This window comes from Aotus nancymaae, unplaced genomic scaffold (genome assembly GCF_030222135.1).
Source record: "Aotus nancymaae isolate 86718 unplaced genomic scaffold, 86718_ANA_hifiasm-v0.15.2.pri h1tg000015l_0, whole genome shotgun sequence".
Taxonomy (NCBI): Eukaryota; Metazoa; Chordata; class Mammalia; order Primates; family Aotidae; genus Aotus; species Aotus nancymaae.
Genome location: NW_026988426.1, coordinates 7,460,826 through 7,479,442, shown reverse-complemented (window position 1 = coordinate 7,479,442; position 18,617 = coordinate 7,460,826). Strand labels below are relative to the sequence as shown.

General features: G+C 39.7%; 1 protein-coding gene across 2 annotated transcripts in view; it reads left to right on the top strand.

The window, feature by feature from the left end:
- The first annotated feature begins 270 nt into the window (after positions 1-270).
- The window catches only part of SOX30 (SRY-box transcription factor 30), a 29,762-nt gene continuing 11,415 nt past the window's right edge, over positions 271-18,617 (top strand). The window contains exons 1-4 of one of the 2 annotated variants that reach the window (XM_012455566.2): positions 271-1,264; positions 3,647-3,886; positions 5,154-5,333; positions 14,654-15,146. In XM_012455566.2, the coding sequence (XP_012310989.2) occupies positions 271-1,264; positions 3,647-3,886; positions 5,154-5,333; positions 14,654-15,146 (1,907 nt within the window). The remainder of the gene's footprint in view (positions 1,265-3,646; positions 3,887-5,153; positions 5,334-14,653; positions 15,147-18,617) is intronic. The other variant, XM_012455568.2, reaches the window with a different exon arrangement.

Sequence of the window (18,617 nt, the reverse complement as noted above, 5' to 3'; positions counted from 1 at the left end):
TCCCGCCATTGCGGGTGATTCGAGGACTCAGCACCAGGCGAGAGTAGGGCCCAGGAAGAGCCAGAAGAACCCGCCTGTGATTGGCCATCCGAGGGTATCTGTCATTTGTGATTGGGTGGAGCCGAGACAGAGAGCTGCGTTTTGAACCGCGTAGGGTTCTGGGTAGCAAAGGCCTTCGAAGGGTCTTAACCGAAAGGAGGAGTGGGAAGGTAGCCAACAAACGGCTGAGCTCACAATCCCGGCCGGGGCTAGGCCCTGTCCCCCTCCCCCATGGAGAGAGCCAGGCCGGAGCCGCCGCCTCAGCCGCGCCAACTGCTGCAGGTCCCTCTACCGCGTCCGTTGCGTCCCGCTCCGCCCCCGCTGCCGGTCGAGGGCGCCTCCTTTTGGGCAGCGGTCGGGGAGCCCCCTCCGTCGCCGCCCACACCGGGCGTGGCCGCCATTGCGACACTGGCTTCCTCGTGCGGGGAGGCCGCGTCGTCCGGCTTACAGTCAGCGGCGCAGCGGCTGGTGCAGGTGAACCCGGAGCAGGTGTTGCTGTTACCACAGCCTCAGGCCGGGGACAAAGACGCCGCTGCCTCGCCCGCGCAGGCGCGGCTGCTGCAGTTCAGGCCTGACCTGCTGCTTCTGCCGTCGCCGGCCGCGTCCGAGGGCGCCCCCTTCAGGCACGAGTTGCGCCCGGTGCAGCCGCGGGTGCTACATGTCAAGGCCGGGAAGCAGGAGCTGGGGCCTGGCCTGGACCCGTCGGTGGGGCCTCAGGGGGCGGTGGAGACCGGCCCTAGAGCCTCCAGGGCGGTCAAGGTGGAAGGCCCCGGGTCCGCCCTCGACTACTTCGGAGGGAACGAGAAGGGCAAGCTGGAGGCGGAGGAGGTCATGCGGGACGCAATGCAAGGCGGGGAAGGCAAAAGCCCGGCGGCCACCCTAGAAGGTGTGATCAAAATGGAGGAACCCGAGAGACTCCTGGAGGACTGCAGGCTCCGCGCCGAGCCCGCGTCCAGTGGCCTGGTTCATGGCAGCGCAGAGGTCATCCTGGCCCCGCCGTCCGGTGCCTTTGGGCCGCACCAGCAAGACCTCAGGATCCCTTTGACTCTCCACACCATTTCCCCTGGGGCCCGGATCCAGTTTCAGGGAGCTCCGCCTTCAGAGCTGATAAGATTGACCAAGGTCCCCCTGACACCAGTGCCTATTAAAATGCAGTCCCTACTGGAGCCTTCTGTAAAAATTGAAACCAAAGATGTCCCGCTCACCGTGCTGCCCTCAGCTGCAGGTATTAGACAGCAGGGGAGTCTGGTTTTGAAAACTGCGCCTGTGTTGCCCCATAGCTGATAATGTCAGCCGTTCCCAAGTCTAAACTACAAAAGTAAAGCCATGGAACTGATTCTTTTCAGGGCAGAGTCTGTACAGGTGTCACTTCTGATCGACTTGTACATGTAGCAGTAAAATAGACGAACACTTTCAAGATTCTCAAGTATTTTTTTAAAAATCTATTTTAAGGCCCATTTAGATAGGACTAATTTTTTGTGCACAAAAATAGAAGTATTCTTGCTAGACAACACAGAGCCCTCAGTTTATATGCTACAAATAAGATTAAACATATTGTATTATAGTAGCTCAGTACTTTTATATGTATCAAGATATAGAAGAAATAATGGTGTTTAATGAAAAAAGTGGTTATAATTAAACTGGAAAGTTTATACCAATTATAGAAGACTTCTTTTTTTTTTTTTTTTTTTTTTTTTTTGAGACGTAGTTTCGCTCTTGTTACCCAGGCTGGAGTGCAATGGCGCCATCTCGGCTCATCGCAACCTCCGCCTCCTGGGTTCAGGCAATTCTCCTGCCTCAGCCTCCCGAGTACCTGGGATTACAGGCACGCGCCACCATGCCCAGCTAATTTTTTGTATTTTTAGTAGAGACGGCGTTTCACCATATTGACCAGGATGGTCTCGATCTCTTGACCTCGTGATCCACCCGCCTCAGCCTCCCAAAGTGGTGGGATTACAGGCGTGATAGAAGGCTATCTTTAAAAATGAACAATCAACATTCTTCTAGCAGAAAACAATACGTGATTCAATGTAATATTTTAGTGTTTATTCCTCTGAAAGGTAAGGACTTATAGAAATACTGAAAAGAATACGGTAGAATGAGCTATAAAAAATGTTTTTAAAGAAATGACCAGTTATAGCAGTAACAAGTACCAATAGATGTTTTTATTTCTCTCCAGTATTTCCAAATATATTGTTAGTAAATTCTTATTTTAAGATTTAGTTCACACAGGACGCTTTGCCAGTGCACATCTTGGAAAGTCATATTAATCTTTGGTTCATATTTTCATTAACTTTGTTTTTTTTAATTTTATTTGTTGATTCTTCCCCTCCACTCTACCCTGTTGCTTTTATCTTGAGTATTTTTTAGACTTTATTTTAATTTTCTAAGGGAAAGAAAGGAAAAGCTTTCTTTATACTACGTATTTCATCCTTAGTGTTTTAAAGAAATTTTTTATATTAAGTAATCCTAAAATATTATAATAAATGTATGGACAGTTATTTTTGATAAACTACATGAGAGATGAATTTAGATAACTTCCTTTGTTGAAATTTCAACTGACTCTATGACTGTTTTTTTTTTAATTTTATCTTATCAAAAAGAGATGCTGGTCCTGAACTCCTGGGCTGAAGCAGTCCTCCGCCTCAGCCTCCCAAAATACTGGGATTACAGGTGTGAGCCATTGTGCCTGCCTTCTGTGGCTTTCAAAAAATTATTAATATTATTTTGAGATGGAGTCTCACTCTGTTGTCCAGGTTGGAGTGTAGTGGTGTAATCTCAGCTCACTGCAACCTCCGCCTCCCAGGTTGTAGCAATTCTCATGCCTTACCCTCACGAGTAGCTGGGACTACAGGCATGAACCACAATACGTGGCTAAGTTTTGTATTTTTAGCAGAGATGGGGTTCCATCATGTCGGCCAGGCTGGTCTCCAACTCCTTACCTCAGGTGATCCACCTGCTTTGGCCTCACAAAGTGCTGGGATTACAGGTGTGAGCCACTGTACTGGGCCCCCAAAATTATTTTTATTATTTTCTCTAATTTTTCTCCCAGGACACAGGACTAGTGTTGATGATTCAATGTGGTAGGAGCTTCACCTTCGTAGTAAAATACAACTAATATAGTATTATAATATTATAAATATTTTTGCTTGAAAGGACACTAGAGCAGCATGTAGATGAGTTGCTATGAACATTTATAGAGAACCTCTACCTAGCTAAGATTATAGTCATGAGTAAGTCACGCATGGTTCCTGTTCCTTAATGATAAAATATTTTTATTGGGAAATGAACCAAATGTTAATTATTGTTAGAGGTATTAATAATACAGATCAAAGAAGTAATAAGCCAGCAATTTACTGTCTTCAACTTGATTATTTCCCCAATATCTTAAACAATATTATTCTCTGAGGAAGTCATTCTAAAGTACGGTTCAGTATGGCAAGTTCAGGGGTTGTAAGGAATGTTGGAATACTGGCAGGTTTTTTTGGTTATAGAAGTGTACATTTTCTCCAGATATTTCAAAAATAAGTATAGATGGAGGCGTACTTCACCTTAAAATTGTGTGTGTATGTCACATTAATTTAGTCTCTTAATTTTTGTCATGTAGGCATACCAGATACTCCCTTCAGTAAGGACAGAAATGGTCATGTGAAGCGGCCCATGAATGCATTTATGGTTTGGGCAAGGATCCACCGACCAGCACTAGCCAAAGCCAACCCAGCAGCCAACAATGCAGAAATCAGTGTCCAGCTCGGGTTAGAGTGGAACAAACTTAGTGAAGAACAAAAGAAACCTTATTACGATGAAGCACAAAAGATTAAAGAAAAGCACAGAGAGGAATTTCCTGGTAATCAAATGAAATAATGCCTCTTCTTTTAAATGAATTTATTTAGTTAAAGATTAGGTTAGGTTGAGATTGAAAGACAAAAATGTATAGTTTTTTTTGAATATATACAATAAAGGGAATAATGAATATTATAACAATGATTGAAATGACACTGGGCGTGAGTTTCCTTAAATAGAACTAAGCAAAGGGATATCTGATTTCATATTCACCAACCCATACAAATCAGAAGACATGCAGTTTTTTTTGTGGTTTGACTTCGATAGATATAAATTTAATGAAGATATAAATTTAATGAAAGTACATCTCCAAAGTTTTAGGCTATAATTTTTCAAGTAAACTATAGAAGTGTTAAAATGATAGCAACAGAAAAAAAATGCAGTACACACTTAAGGAGAATGAGGGATTATTACCATATTCCATTTTAACATGTGATTGTCAGAATGTAGTCCTGCTTTCTGATTGATAGATTTAGCCCCATCATGATATAGTGTGAAATGAGTCCGATTTCTCCCCAGCAGTGAGAACATTGGGATTAGGTTTGGGAAAATGCACCGTGTATGGCCAGCATGACTATGCAAGGTGGGACCAAAATTTTTTTCTGAAATATTGGCAGAGAGGTTCTAGGAACCACGGTCAGAGGCTGCAACTATAGGGAACCAGTGATTGTTCTGGTTACACAGCGGCTGCAAATGCCATAGTTCCACTGTTCTCTGACTTTGGAAGAAATTGAGTTATTTGTGGACTTGGAGATTGCTAAGTCTAGGAGAGTGACTCTTCTTGAACTAGGCATAAAAATAGTGACTGATCATTAGTGACTATTGCATTGTAAGATATATTCAATTGTATCTTACAGAAAGTGAGGAAATAGGAGATGAATAATGTCATAGTGAGGCATTGTTTGATAAGGTAGAGGAAAAGCTTTGGGATTCAAGTATAGCGGTTTTGATGTTGACTCTATTACAGATTTATTCTGTGTCATTGGTTATAAAACATTTGACCCTCTTCCTTTCAATTAGGAGTTATAACACTGGCCACTAGTCAGGAGCTATTTGGATATGTATGTTAAAATATACAGTGGAGCAGTAATTTACTGAAATAGTATCCCGGAGTTGGAAGAGATACTTTAGACAGTAATTTATTTTTAAAAACTTTAAAGTGCTTTGCATTTTAATATGAAAAAAAATTTAATATGAATTTAAATTTTTAATATGAAAAAAATAAAGGCTAAATAGAGTCTATACATTTAAACGTATTTTATCTTCTATAGGTTGGGTTTATCAGCCTCGTCCAGGGAAGCGAAAACGCTTCCCTCTAAGTGTTTCCAATGTATTTTCTGGTACCACACAGAATATCATCACTACAAATCCTACAACAGTTTATTCTTATCGCTCACCTACGTACTCTGTGGTAATTCCCAGCCTGCAGAATCCCATCACTCATCCAGTTGGTGAGTTAGTTTTATTGTAGATGACTATTTTTTAAATAGCTGCAAGAAAATTTTACCTCATGTTGAAGTTTTCTTTCTATTAGTCTTAAGAATTTGGAACAACAGATGCTGGAGAGGATGTGGAGAAATAGGAACACTTTTACACTGTGGGTGGGAGTGTAAATTAGTTCAACCATTCTGGAAGACAGTGTGGCAATTCCTCAAGGACCTAGAAATAGAAATTCCATTTGACCCAGCAATCCCATTACTGGGTATATATCCAAAGGATTATAAATCGTTCTACTATAAGGACACATGCACACGAATGTTCATTGCAGCACAGTTTACAATAGCAAAGACCTGGAACCAACCCAAATGCCCATCGATGATAGACTGGACAGGGAAAATGTGGCACATATACACCATGGAATATTATGCAGCCATCAAAAATGAAGAGTTTGTGTCCTTTGTAGAGACATGGATGAACCTGGAAACCATCATTCTCAGCAAACTGACACAAGAACAGAAAATCAAACACTGCATGTTCTCACTCATAGGCGGGTGTTGAACAATGAGAATACATGGACATAGGGAGGGGAGCACCACACACTGGGGTCTGTTGGGGGGAAGTAGGGGAGGGACAGCAGAGGGTGGGGAGTTGGGGAGAGATAGCATGGGGAGAAATGCCAGATATAGGGGAAGGGGAGGAAGGCAGCAAATCACACTGCCATGTGTGTACCTATGCAACAATCTTGCATGTTCTTCACATGTACCCTAAAACCTAAAATGTAATTTAAAAAAAAGAATTTGGAACAACGATATTAAGAAAAAAATCAAGAAGAGGGAAAGAGAACATTAAATAGGAGAAAAAAATTTCAGTAGACATCAAAACACTTTGTTTGTCAGAGTAGCAAATAATCCATGTGTAAAACCTCAGACCTTTAAGGGAAATCAGGATGAGCCCATAAATTAGGCAGATAATGCAGGAAATGACTGAGGTAATTCAATAGGAAAAAGGAGAGTCTTTTTACTATCTGTATAAAAGAATGCTTTGCTAATGGGGTATGAGGCATCCTGTCCTGGAACTTAGTGATGATGCTGATTTGTTGAGCCCATTCTCTGCTGCTCTAGAAAAGCAATGGAAGTAATCTATTTTCTACCAAATATTTGTTTGGTTCATTATATTAATCTAAATGTCTCCTCTGAGTTCTTTACATTCTTCTTGTTAATTTTAAAAACCAAAAATTGAGAACCTAATATCTTAATAACTTGTTATAGGGCTATCCATCATTGGTTTGTTTTTCCAGAACGTATTTTAACCATCTTTTAAGGAGAGCTTTATACATTCACTACTTCCTATAACTTTTTTTTTTTTTTTTTTTTTGAGACAGGGTCTCACTCTGTCACCCAGGCTGTAGTGCAGTGGCAGGATCACAGATGACTGCAGCCTTGCCCTCCTGGGCTCAAGGATTCTCCCACCTCAGGCTCTCTAGTTGCTGGAGCTACAGGTGCACACCACTATGCCCAGCTAGTTTTTTGTATTTTTTATAGAGACAGAGTTTTGCAATGTTACCCATGCTGGTGTCAAATCCTAGGCTCAAGTGATCCACCTGCTTCGACCTCCCAAAGTGCTGGGACTATAAGTGTGAGCCACCACACCCAGTCCACTTTCTTAAAACTACTAAGACTGCTTAAACATACTGCTTTTCCTAGTTTTTTTTTTTTTTTTTTTTTTTTCTTAAAATCTTCTAGTAATAAAGCCACCCCTATGAGTTGAGAGTTTTAGATATCTTGGAAACTGAGTTATTAGAATCGTAGGCATTTTCAGTTTTTTTTATAATGTATCATTTTAGCAATTGATAGCAACAAGCTACATTCCAGATGTTTAGATTCAAGAGAGCAATGCAGAGAGCTGATCCTATAGCCCTGTTCTCTCCTAGCACAGTCAAGCCTTCACTATTTGGTAGTGACTTATTTAATCTTGTATTTCAACCCAGTCTTAAGTATAACTTTGTCTGCTTTCCTTGCTTTTCTGTTATGCTATTTGTTTATTTATTTATTTATTTAGAGACAGAGTCTTGCCCAGGATGAAGTGTAGTGGTGCGATCTTTGCTCACTGCAGCCTTTGCCTCCCGGGTTCAAGCAATTCTCCCACCTCAGCCTCCAAGTAGCTGGGACTACAGGTGCATGCCACCATGCCCATCTAATTTTTGTATTTTTAGTCGAGACAGGGTTCCACCATGTTAGCCAGGCTCATCTTGAACTCCTGGCCTCAAGTGATCCACCCATCTTGGCCTCCCAAAGTGCTGGGATTACAGGCATGAGCCACCATGCCCAGCCTGTGTTATATTATGATTTCTGTTTTCATAATATAAGTTTCTTCTTTTTATCCCTTTTTCCGAGATCTCACTTACATCTGCTTCTGCCCACTGTTAAATGCTATATATTTTCCCAGAAACAGAATTAACAATGTTCTTATTTGAAGCAGCTGACATTTGATATATTTTATATCATTCTGAGCAAAGATAAGGATTGAGTAAAAACTGAAAGATTTCTTCTAATGTTGATAGGGTGCTTTCTCCATGATGTTGTATTTAAGTATGGTAGGCAGAATTATAGGAAGCATTTCAGAGCTATATACAACGTAATCAAATCTAAGACAAGAATGATTTTCTTGTTTGTGCTTAGTTTTTTGTTTTGTTTTTTGCAATATCCCTTTTTTCTGATGATATATAGTGTCAGTAAAGATTCATTTCTTGGGTCAGCTGTAGTGACTCATGCCTGTAATCCTAATGATTTGGGAGGCCAAAGTGGGAGGATCACCTGAGCCTAGGAGTTCAAGACCAGCTTGGACAACATAGCAAGACCCTATCTCTAAAAAGAAAAAACAATTACTTCTTGCATCTCAAAAGATAAACAGAGAACATTATCTTATAAGCATAATTTAGGAATTATTAATATATACATCTTAATAATAAATGGTGAAATTTATCTGCTATTTTATTCCTCAATCATACAGCTTTGAAATATGTTCTTATAGATTGTTCTCATTAACTTGGCATTATATTACCTAGAGGAGTTAGTATCACTTGCAAATTTGGAAATTTCACTGTATATTTAATATTCTAAATTGTTTGTGAAACTTAAGTTAGAACAGATTATAGCACATATCTCTTAGGGAATCATAATTTTAATATCTTGTCTTGTGCAGATGTTAACTTAGACACTTTTTTGTTTGTTTCAAGTAATTTCGTTTTTCAAGCATGTTTGCTTTATTCCCATGAAAGATATCAAGATAGTGAGGTACATGATTTTTCTCATATAGAAACAATTTGCTCTATTTTTTGTAGTAAGCTTTGTGCATTAATATCATACTGTATAGATTTCACCACCATTTCAGGTGTAGATAATAGACTCACCAAGCTAGAGTTCTCAAGATCACCAGTTTCAATAGCTGGAGGTTATGTTGACTTTCTAAAAATCTCTGGCAGAGGTCATTTGTACCTACTTTGTCTAAAATTTTCTCAGTTCTACCCTTGAGGGTTTTTTAAAAAACTTGTATTTATGTCTATATTTTTTGACATGAAATCTCACTCTGTCACCCATGCTGGAGTGCAGTGGCGTGATCTCAGCTCACTTCAACCTCTGCCTCCCGGGTTCAAGTGATTTTCCTGTCTCAGCCTCCTGAGTACCTGGGATTACAGGCATATGCCACCACATCTGGCTAATTTTTGTATTTTTAGCAGAGACGGGTTTCATCATGTTAGTCAGGCTAGTTTTTCAAACACCTAACCTCAGGTGATCAGCCTGCCTTGGCCTCCCAAAGTGCTGAGATTACAGGTGTGAGCCACCATGCTCGGACAGAGGTGTTTGTTTGAGACCGAGTCTTGTACTGTTGCCAGGCGTGATCTCGGCTCACTGCAACCTCTGACTCCCTGGTTCAAGTGATTCTTCTGCCTCAGCCTCCCGAGTAGTGGGATTACAGGCACACGCCACCACACCCAACTAATTTTGTATTTTTAGTAGAGACAGGGTTTCACCATGTTGGCCAGGATGGTCTTGAACTCCTGACCTTGTGATCCACCCCCCCAGCCTCCCAAAGTGCTGGGATTACAGGTGTGAGCACTGTGCCCGGCCTTCATTTTTTTTTTTTTTTTTTTTTTTTTTTTTTTTCTCTAATGTGAGCTAGAGCCCACAAAACAATTTTGGGTAATAGCAGACAGTACTAATTTTAAGGCAATAGCTTCGTCATTTTACTTTTTAGCATGGTGTTTCAGGGTTATGTTTCATAATTGATTTTTGTGGCATTTAAGTGATTTACGTCTTCCCTAATTTTAGTTGGAGCTTTTATTAGTAATGGCTGCCGAATTGCATTGGATGCTTTTTTTTTTTTTTTTTTTTTTTTAGAGAAAGAGAGAGAGAGAATAGGAAGGAGAAAAAAGGAAGAGAGAGAGAGAGAGAGAATGGGGAGGAGGGAGAAGGAAAAGAAAGAGGGAGAGAGAATGGGAGTATTGCTTTCTTGCCCAGGCTAGAATGCAATTTAGTAATGGGTATTGAAAACCTCTTTTATACTGATAATTATACTTAATGATGTAATCAGGAAGGAGTAAGGGAAGAAGATAACAAACAAACAGCCAACCAATATTTAATTTAAACCTATGAAATGCTATGCGATTACTGAGGAGTGATTTACTTCCAATTATATAGTCACCTTTGGAATAGGTGTGAGGTGGTAATGTATGTTTTGTGTATTTGAAGTGGAGAGTTCTATAAATGTTTATTAAGTTTACTTGTTCCGGGTCTGAGTTCAAGTTCTGAATATCCTTGTTAATTTTCTATCTCGTTGATCTATAGAATCGTTAGCTCTTCTTGTTGCATTGATCCTTTTGCCATTATGTAATGTCATTCCTCGCCTCTTTTGATCTTTGTTGCTTTAAAGTCTACTTTATCAGAGGTGAGAATTGCATCTGCTGCTTTTTGTTTATTAGTTTATTTTTACTCTCTGTTCAATTGGTAAATCTTCCTCCTTCTCTCTGAGTCTTTGTGTATTGTTTCATGTAAGATGGGCCCGGATGCAGCATACCGATGGGTTTTGGCTTTTTATCCAATTAAAATATATGTAAGTTTAATACCAGCATTTGATGCTAGCTGGCTGTTTTGCCCATTAGTTGATGTGAATTTTTTATTGTGTTAAAGTTCTTTGCTTTTTGATATATTTTTGGAAAGGCTGATATTGGTTGTTCCTTTATATGTATAGTGCTTCTTTCAGAAGCTCTTGTAAAGCAGGCCTGGTGGTGGTGAACTCTCTAAGTACTTGTTTGTTCGCAAAAGATTTAATTTTTCCTTCGCACATAAAGCTTAGTTTGGCTGGATAGGAAATTCTGGGTTGAAAGTTCTTTTCTTTAAGGATGTTAAATATTGGTGCCCACTCTTTTCTGGCTTGTAGGGTTTCTGCTGAGAGATCTGCTGTAAGTCTGATAGGTTTCCCTTTATGGGTAACCTGAACTTTGTCTCTAGCTGCCCTTAGTATTTTCTCCTTCATTTCAACCCTAATAAATCTGGCAATTATGTGCCTTGGGGTTGGTCTTCTTGAAGAATATCTTTGTGGTGTTCTCTGTATTACCTGGAGTTGAATATTACCCTGCCTTGCCAGGTTGGGAAAATTTTCCTGAATGATATCCTGAAGAGTATTTTCCAACTTGGATTCATTCTCTTCATCACATTCAGGTACACCTATCAAACGTAAATTAGGTCTTTTCACATAGTCCCATATTTCCTGGAGACTTTGCTCATTCCTTTTCATCCTTTTTTCTGCATTTTTGTCTTCTCGTTTCATTTCACTGAGTTGGTCCTCGACTTCTGATATCCTTCCTTCCACTTGATCAATTCGACTGTTTAAACTTGTGCATGCTTCGCGAAGTTCTCGTGTTGTGTTTTTCAGCTCCATCAATTCACTTATATTCTTCTCTAAATTGTCCATTCTCATTAACATTTCGTTAAACCTTTTTTCAAGGTTCTTAGTTTCTTTGCATTGGGTTAGAATAAGTTCTTTTAATTCACAGAAGTTTCTTATCACCCACGTTTGGAAACCTGCTTCTGTTATTGGAATACCGGTGTAATCTATTAAGCCTTGTTCCGTTACTGATGAGGAATTGCAATCCCCTGTAGAGGGAGAGGCATTCTGATTTTGAGTATTCTCTACCTTTTTACGCTGGTTTCTTCCCTTCATTATATATTTGTCCGTCTGTCGTCTTTATAATTACCGACTTTCTAACTGGGTCTCTGACGTCCAACTTGTTGATTCCCTGCGCCGAAATCTGAGCAATCCACTGAGCCGGCCAAAACAGCGGTGTTAAGATTGATGGTGCTTTTCTGCCCGGGAATATCCGGACTCTGCACCAAGAACTGGCGTGCTAAGGCACCAGCAAAACCGCCACGCCGGCCACAAGAGTCGCCCTGGCGACCCGTGGAGCTCCTCCACTGGGAATCTCGTGGTCCGTGAGCAACTAATATTCGTCTGAAAGTGTGGCGTCCTCTCGTTCTTTGCGCTTTCACTGGGAGGTACGTGCCCGAGCTGCTAATCATCAGCCATCTTGGATCTCTCTCTTTTTTTTTTTTTTTTTTTAATAATTCTTAGGAATGCCACCTAAGATCTATTTATATTCTTTTTGTCAATTGCATTAGAACATTCTTTGAACTTGCCATTATACTGTAGTTGATCTAATATTCTTAACCTATTTGCTTTGAAAGTTAGGGTTCAGAAATCTTCTTAAGGTCTTCTTTAGTAGAAAGGGATTTATTGAGTCTGTCCTCTTTCAGTTGCTGTTTACACCGTAATGACTAAATAATTCTGCCGATTCTCTCCTTTCTGTAAAAATATTTGGAGTCAGTTAGTATTGACTTTGAGGTCTCTTAGATGTGGCTCCTTCGGTTTTCCTTTGGACTGCCTAATTTTTTTTTGCATTTGCCTCACCGCACTTGGGCTTATTTGTACCTTTTGACAAGCTTTTGAAGGTTTTTCTTTTTTTATTGGACAGCTAGCCATAGTAAACTTTGTGATTTTGCAGCACATTTCTTTCTTCTGTGTTTTTAGCATTGCCATGTAAAATAATCTCCATTTTTCTATGAACTTTTTATTTTAGTTAATCTCTATCAGCCATTTTTCCCTAGCCAATATCAATATTCCAAAAATTGAATAACCCCAGGGTAGATTTTTTGACTTTCTGTTTAGCCAGGGTCATAAATTTAAATATGTTGTGATTTCTACTGCATAATATTTCACACACTGAATTCATGGATTTATAGTAATATTTCTCCATTATTTGGCTCTCAACCAAGTTTCTTCCTTTCCCTTTCTTTCCTCCCTTCCCCTCCCTTCCCTTCCCAAGGAGGGTTATATGCATAATTCATGGGGTTGGTGAGCATCATTGCATATGCAGGGTGGAGTGCAGGGTCTGCAGACATAGTAAGGAATCATGCTAACTCATATGTTGATCATGATTAGAAAATCTCCCTGGGTGGAGATTTCAGTATTTCAGTCCTAGAGATTTTAGTATTACAATCCTAGGTGGGTATGGTATCAGTCGTGGTGGTGCTACAAGCTCTGGTGTTGGGCATGTGTGGAAAAATACATAAGTGAAGGTGAGCTTGGTGCCCCCCTACCCTATCTCACTTATAACATGGTAGTCTGGAATTCTCTTCAGATCTTTGATTACATGTCTTTGATGCCAGTTATGTCAGCATCCTCATTTTATGTGAGTCTTCCTATTCATTTAAAGGTTTTGGAACTTTTATAAAAGCTGTATCCATTCATACTTTTCTTAACTATTTTTTATTAACCAGGATATGAATAGGAAATTGAGCGTTTCTGCTCTTAAGCTTCAGTTTAATGATCATGGTCAGGGTGGCAGACAGGCAAATAATCACAAAGTTTTATACTATTTCATGATAGGTGATAGGTTTACAAGGTTTAGAGGGAACGTGGACAAAGGAAATTAACTGGTGCTTGATGAATCAGGATAGGTGACAGTAGGGTCTGTGCCTCACAGATAGGAGGGCTATTCCATATAACCCTATCAGCTGAGAATCTGGGCAGCTTCATTACTTCCTATTCCTCTACTTCACTGGGTCAGAGGCCATCTTCAAACAGGTGGCTATGTCTCTTAATTCCCTACTTTCTGCTTTAAGAGGGGCATTATCTGCTTTATCTGGAGAAAAGGAAGGAGAGGGACGTCTTACCTGGATGAGGCTGGAGAAAGGTCCACTTCCTTTCAGTGTCTGACAGAGACATATTCAACCACAGAATCTTCTTGGACTACATCTTCTTTATTAACAGACTCCAAACTGTATTGCAGTACACTAGATCATGACTCTCTTGCTATGGCATCTATCTGTATTTCTTCAAGAAAGTTGAATTAAATTTAGGCTAGGTATGTCATTTAGGTAACTTAACAGCTTAATCAGTAGACCTGTCTTCAGGAACAGGAAGCTAAAACACATGATTGTTTCACTTACCTTTAAAAATTCTGCCATATCTTTCATGCTCTGGTGCAATAGTATTTCTTTTATATCTGTCACAAATGGTTGACTTGTGGCAAGCCCTGTTCTCACTTGAAAATTTCCTTTCATGTTCACATTGAATACAATAGAGTGAAATAATTTTGTTTTTTTCAACTAAAACAATTAAATGTCATTTATAATTTAGTTTATTATAGAGAAGTTTATAAAATAAAAAATGGCCCATACTGCTACTCTGAAATCCCTAATATTAAAAATAAGATTAACATATTTAGATAAATAGAACATTCAAATAGTACCAGTAGTTATAAAATGTAAGTCTAGCTTTTCCTCCTGCCCCACTGCCCTATCCCCTCTCTTAGATCATAGCTCCTTAATGGTAACTAATGTCTATAGCTTCATGTTATTATTTTTTAAATTTATATATGCATACTAGCATTTATGTGTGTTCAGTCTTTTATCAATCAACAGTTTTATTCATTTGTTTATTCACCTAAAAATATTCATTGAGGGCCTCTTCTGTGGCAGGCAGAATGTTTTGCCCTGGGAACGTAGCAGCAAACAAAACAGAAAACGTCGCCCTTCTCATGGCACTTAGAATCTAGTTGGGAAACAGAGCCAAAAAATGTAAATAAACAAGAAAACAAAATAACTTCAGTTTGTTCAAAATGCTGCAAAGGAAACAGTGGTTTGATATGATGATGCAGTTACGTAAGGTGGTTGATGAAGGCCTCCGCTTATACAATTCATTAAACTTTACTGAAGGAAGAAAAACATGGAATGACTCAGTTAATTTTTGATTTATGCTATTTTTATTTCTAAAGGTGAAACCTCACCTGTCATCCAACTGCCCACACCTGCAGTCCAGCGCCCAAGCCCTGTCACACTTTTCCAGCCCAGCGTCTCCAGTGCTGCTCAGGTGGCCGCCCAGGATCCAAGTCTGCCTCTCCACCCAGCACTCCCACCCCAACGATTTGCTGGGCCTTCCCAAACAGACACCCTTCGGCTGCATTCTGAAGCCACTCCCACTGTGAAGCAACCCACCCCTGTCTCTCTAGAGAGCCCCAACAGGATTTCAACTAGTGCCAGTACTGCCCATGCCAGATTTTCAACTTCGACCATTCAACCTCCTAAGGAGTATTCCAGCGTTTCTGCTTGCCCAAGAAGTGCTCCGATTGCCCAGGCTCCTCCCATTCCACACCCACATGTCTACCAGCCCCCTCCCCTGGGCCATCCAGCCACACTGTTTGGGACACCACCAAGATTCTCTTTTCATCACCCTTACTTCCTACCAGGACCTCACTACTTCCCATCAAGGTAAATTAACATTTTTTTTTCCTTTTACCTAAACATTCGGCTAATGAGTTTTTACCTCTGACAACATTTAAAAAAAAATACTGAAAAGGGCACTTCTTGAATTCTGCTGAATAGGAGCCAAGCAGTTAACATAAATAGATGAAGAGGGCCAGGTGAGGAGTGGGGGAGCTAGTGAGTGCCTGCTCTAACTCAGCTCCAACTGACTCTTGTTATGTAAGAATATAGGCTTCAGGCTGGGTGCAGTGGCTCACACCTGTAATTCCAGCACTTTGGGAGGCCGAGGTGATTGGGTAACTTGAGGTCAGAAGTTTGAGAGCCTGGCCAACATGATGAAACCCCATCTTTACTAAAAATACAAAAAATTAGCCAGATGTGGTGGCACGTACCTGTGATCCCAGCTACTCAGGAGACTGAGGCAGGAGAATCACTTGAACCCAGGAGGAGGCAGAGGTTGCAGTGAGATCATACCACTGCACTCCAGCCTGGGTGACCATCTCAAAAAAAAAAAAAAAAAAAAAAAAAAAAAAAAAAATATATATATATATATATATATATATATATATATATATGGGCTTCAGTGTTGTCAGTTATAGTTTTTCATGCAAAATAACTGTAAGGGACCTTAAGATCATTTCGTCAAAAGTATAGAGGTGTGCTGATTGTATAGAGGAGATGCTTTTCAAACTTTAATGTGCATATAAATCATGTGGTATTTTGTTAAAATGCAGATTCTGATTCATTGGGTCTGGGGTATAGTAGTATCCTATATGGGAGTATAGTATGCCTGATATTCTGCGTTTCTAGCAAGCTCCCAAGTGATTGCCAATTCTGCTGGTTTATGGACCACACTTTGAATAGCAAGGGTATGGAAGAAGGCATTTGGTCTAAGTGAAAAGTAGAAAATTTCCCATGTAAATTACCAATAAAGAAATTGATTTTCATAGGGAAATATCTTGGGAAAACAATGTGTAACTTCATTTTGGAATGATAGAAATTTAACTCCCTTGGAAGTATTCTGATAGAGTGGTATTAGCCTCTACTTTTCTTTTTATTTATTTATATTTTTAAAGATGGGGTTTCACCATGATGGCCAGGCTGGTCTTGAACTCCTGACCTCAGGTGATCCACCCACCTCGGCCTCCCAAAGTGCTAGGATTACAAGCGTGAGCCACCGCGCCTGGCCCTAGCCTCTACTTTTCAATTACTGTTAAATATGTAGACAAAGATGGTTTATGTTGAGATTGGAGTATTAAAGTGTCTAACACTAATCTTTTTTCTTACTTAGCAAGTAAATCTACTTCCCACTAGGGTATACCTACACCTCAATAGAAACAACTTTTGAGGTATTTATTATGTTGCTTCAATTTATAATGGGATTACTTTGCTTTTGGATCCTTAGCTCAGGACTGGAAGAAAGTGGAACCAGAGGATTAGATCAGGAGAAAGGGAAATGTTTTGTTATCTAGGGTTTGGTTTGTTTTGTTTTATGTAGAATCTTTTTATCTTTTGCAGCCTTAGTAAATATTTTAGTTCAAGGGATCAAACCTCAAGAGACTTTTAATTTAAGGCCAGGGGAGTTGATAATCTCTTCTCATTGCTATCTGCTAGGATCTAGGATTTTACAGGAATTTTGCATAATTTTACAGAATGTTTTCTAGATATAAGAAGAATATAAAGGATGTAGATGGAATTTAATAACTGAGTAGAACACTTGACCTTAGAACCTTGAGGCCTATAACAAAAATTGTGGAAATTGTATCTGTTACCTAATTAATTTTGTAATATGGGAAATGTTTGGACCCTGTTTACTCACAAGATAGGTGAGGTGAAAAAGAGTAAATTACAATGGACTATGTGCCACGATCTCACTCTAGCTGTTACTGGTTTTTTTGTTTGTTGTATTTTTCTTCTTTTTAGTGTTTTGAGAGCTAAGAATTTTTACATGTAGTTCTTATAAAAATCCTGTGACTTGGGTATAATATTTCCCTACTTTTTCAGTTATATAAATGGATTAATAAATAGCCTCATCAAGGATATACAATGGGAAAGCCAATAGTCAAATTCAGATTTGTTTGATTTTGAATTTCATATTTGTCATTTTGTTGTTGTTGTTGAGACAAAGTCTTCTCTGTCGCCAGGCTAGAGTTCAGTGGTGCGATCTTGGCTCACTGTAATCTCTGCCTCTTGGGTTCAAGCAATTCCCCTGCCTCAGCCTCCCAAGTAGCCGGGACTACAGGCATGTGCCACAACGTCTGGCTAACTCTTTGTATTTTAATAGAGATGAGGTTTCACAATGTGGGCCAGGATGGTCTTGATCTCCTGATTTCTTGATCCGCCTGCCTCGGCCTCCCAAAATGCTGGGATTACAGGCGTGAGCCACTGCACCCAGCCATATTTGTCTTTTTTTCTACACTAGTAAGACTTCTCATTATAATGGTTCCTCTTGATTGGCAGCTATTAGTTGTTAGCAGAGAATCATATGGAAAAAATATACTTTCGAATAAAAAATTTACATGGTCAAGTGGAGGTTGGGGCAGGTAATGCTTCCTTAAATATTACATAGATTAAATCATAGAAGTCTACCTTACTTATTCATGACAAAGCTTGTAAGATTTGGTTATAAATGTATAAATTATCTGACACACTTTTATGTTAAGGAACATTTTAAAAGGAAGCTCTTGAGAGTAAATTCTTTTTTTTTTTTTTTTGAGACAGAGTCTCACTCTGTTGCCGAGGCTGGAATGTGTAGTGCAGTGGCATGATCTCGACTCACAGCAACCTCCCGGGGACAAGTAATTCTCCTGTCTCAGTCTCCCGAGTAGCTGGGACTACAGGTGCAGAGGAGATTTTTGTATTTGTATCTGGTTAATTTTTGTATTTTTAGTGGAGACAGGGTTTCACCATATTGGTCAGGCTGGTCTTGAACTCATGACCTCAGGTGCTGCCTCAGCCTCCCAAAGTGCTGGGATTAAAGGCATAAGCCACTGTGTTCAGCCGAAAGTAAGTTCTCAGAAGTCAGAAGCTATCTTTTTTTTTGTTATTACTGTTATTGCTAATTAACAGTAATGCTTTGGAAGAATCAAATGAATAAGTAGTTATTATACTGAATTTTTATTTCATTTAGGAAAATCAGAGCAGTATGTCAACTATGAACTTAAGCTATGCATAGTTTTTCAAAAAACAAGACCAGCCTTTTCAATTATAATATTTTTCAATTGTTTTTCTGACTTCTACCTGTTTGTGTCTGGTGATAATTTTTCCAAGGAAATAGATAATCTATTTATGACTGTCTAGATAGTATATTTCAGTAAACTCTAAATGCCAAAATTAGTTGATTCTTTCTCAGTTTTTCTTTTCTCCTAACTGATAATGGAATCTTCTGTAAAGAATATTTCTGAGCAGGTGCAGTAGCTCATGCCTGTAATCCCAGCACTTTGGAAGGCCAAGGAGGGCGGATCACCTGAGGTCAGG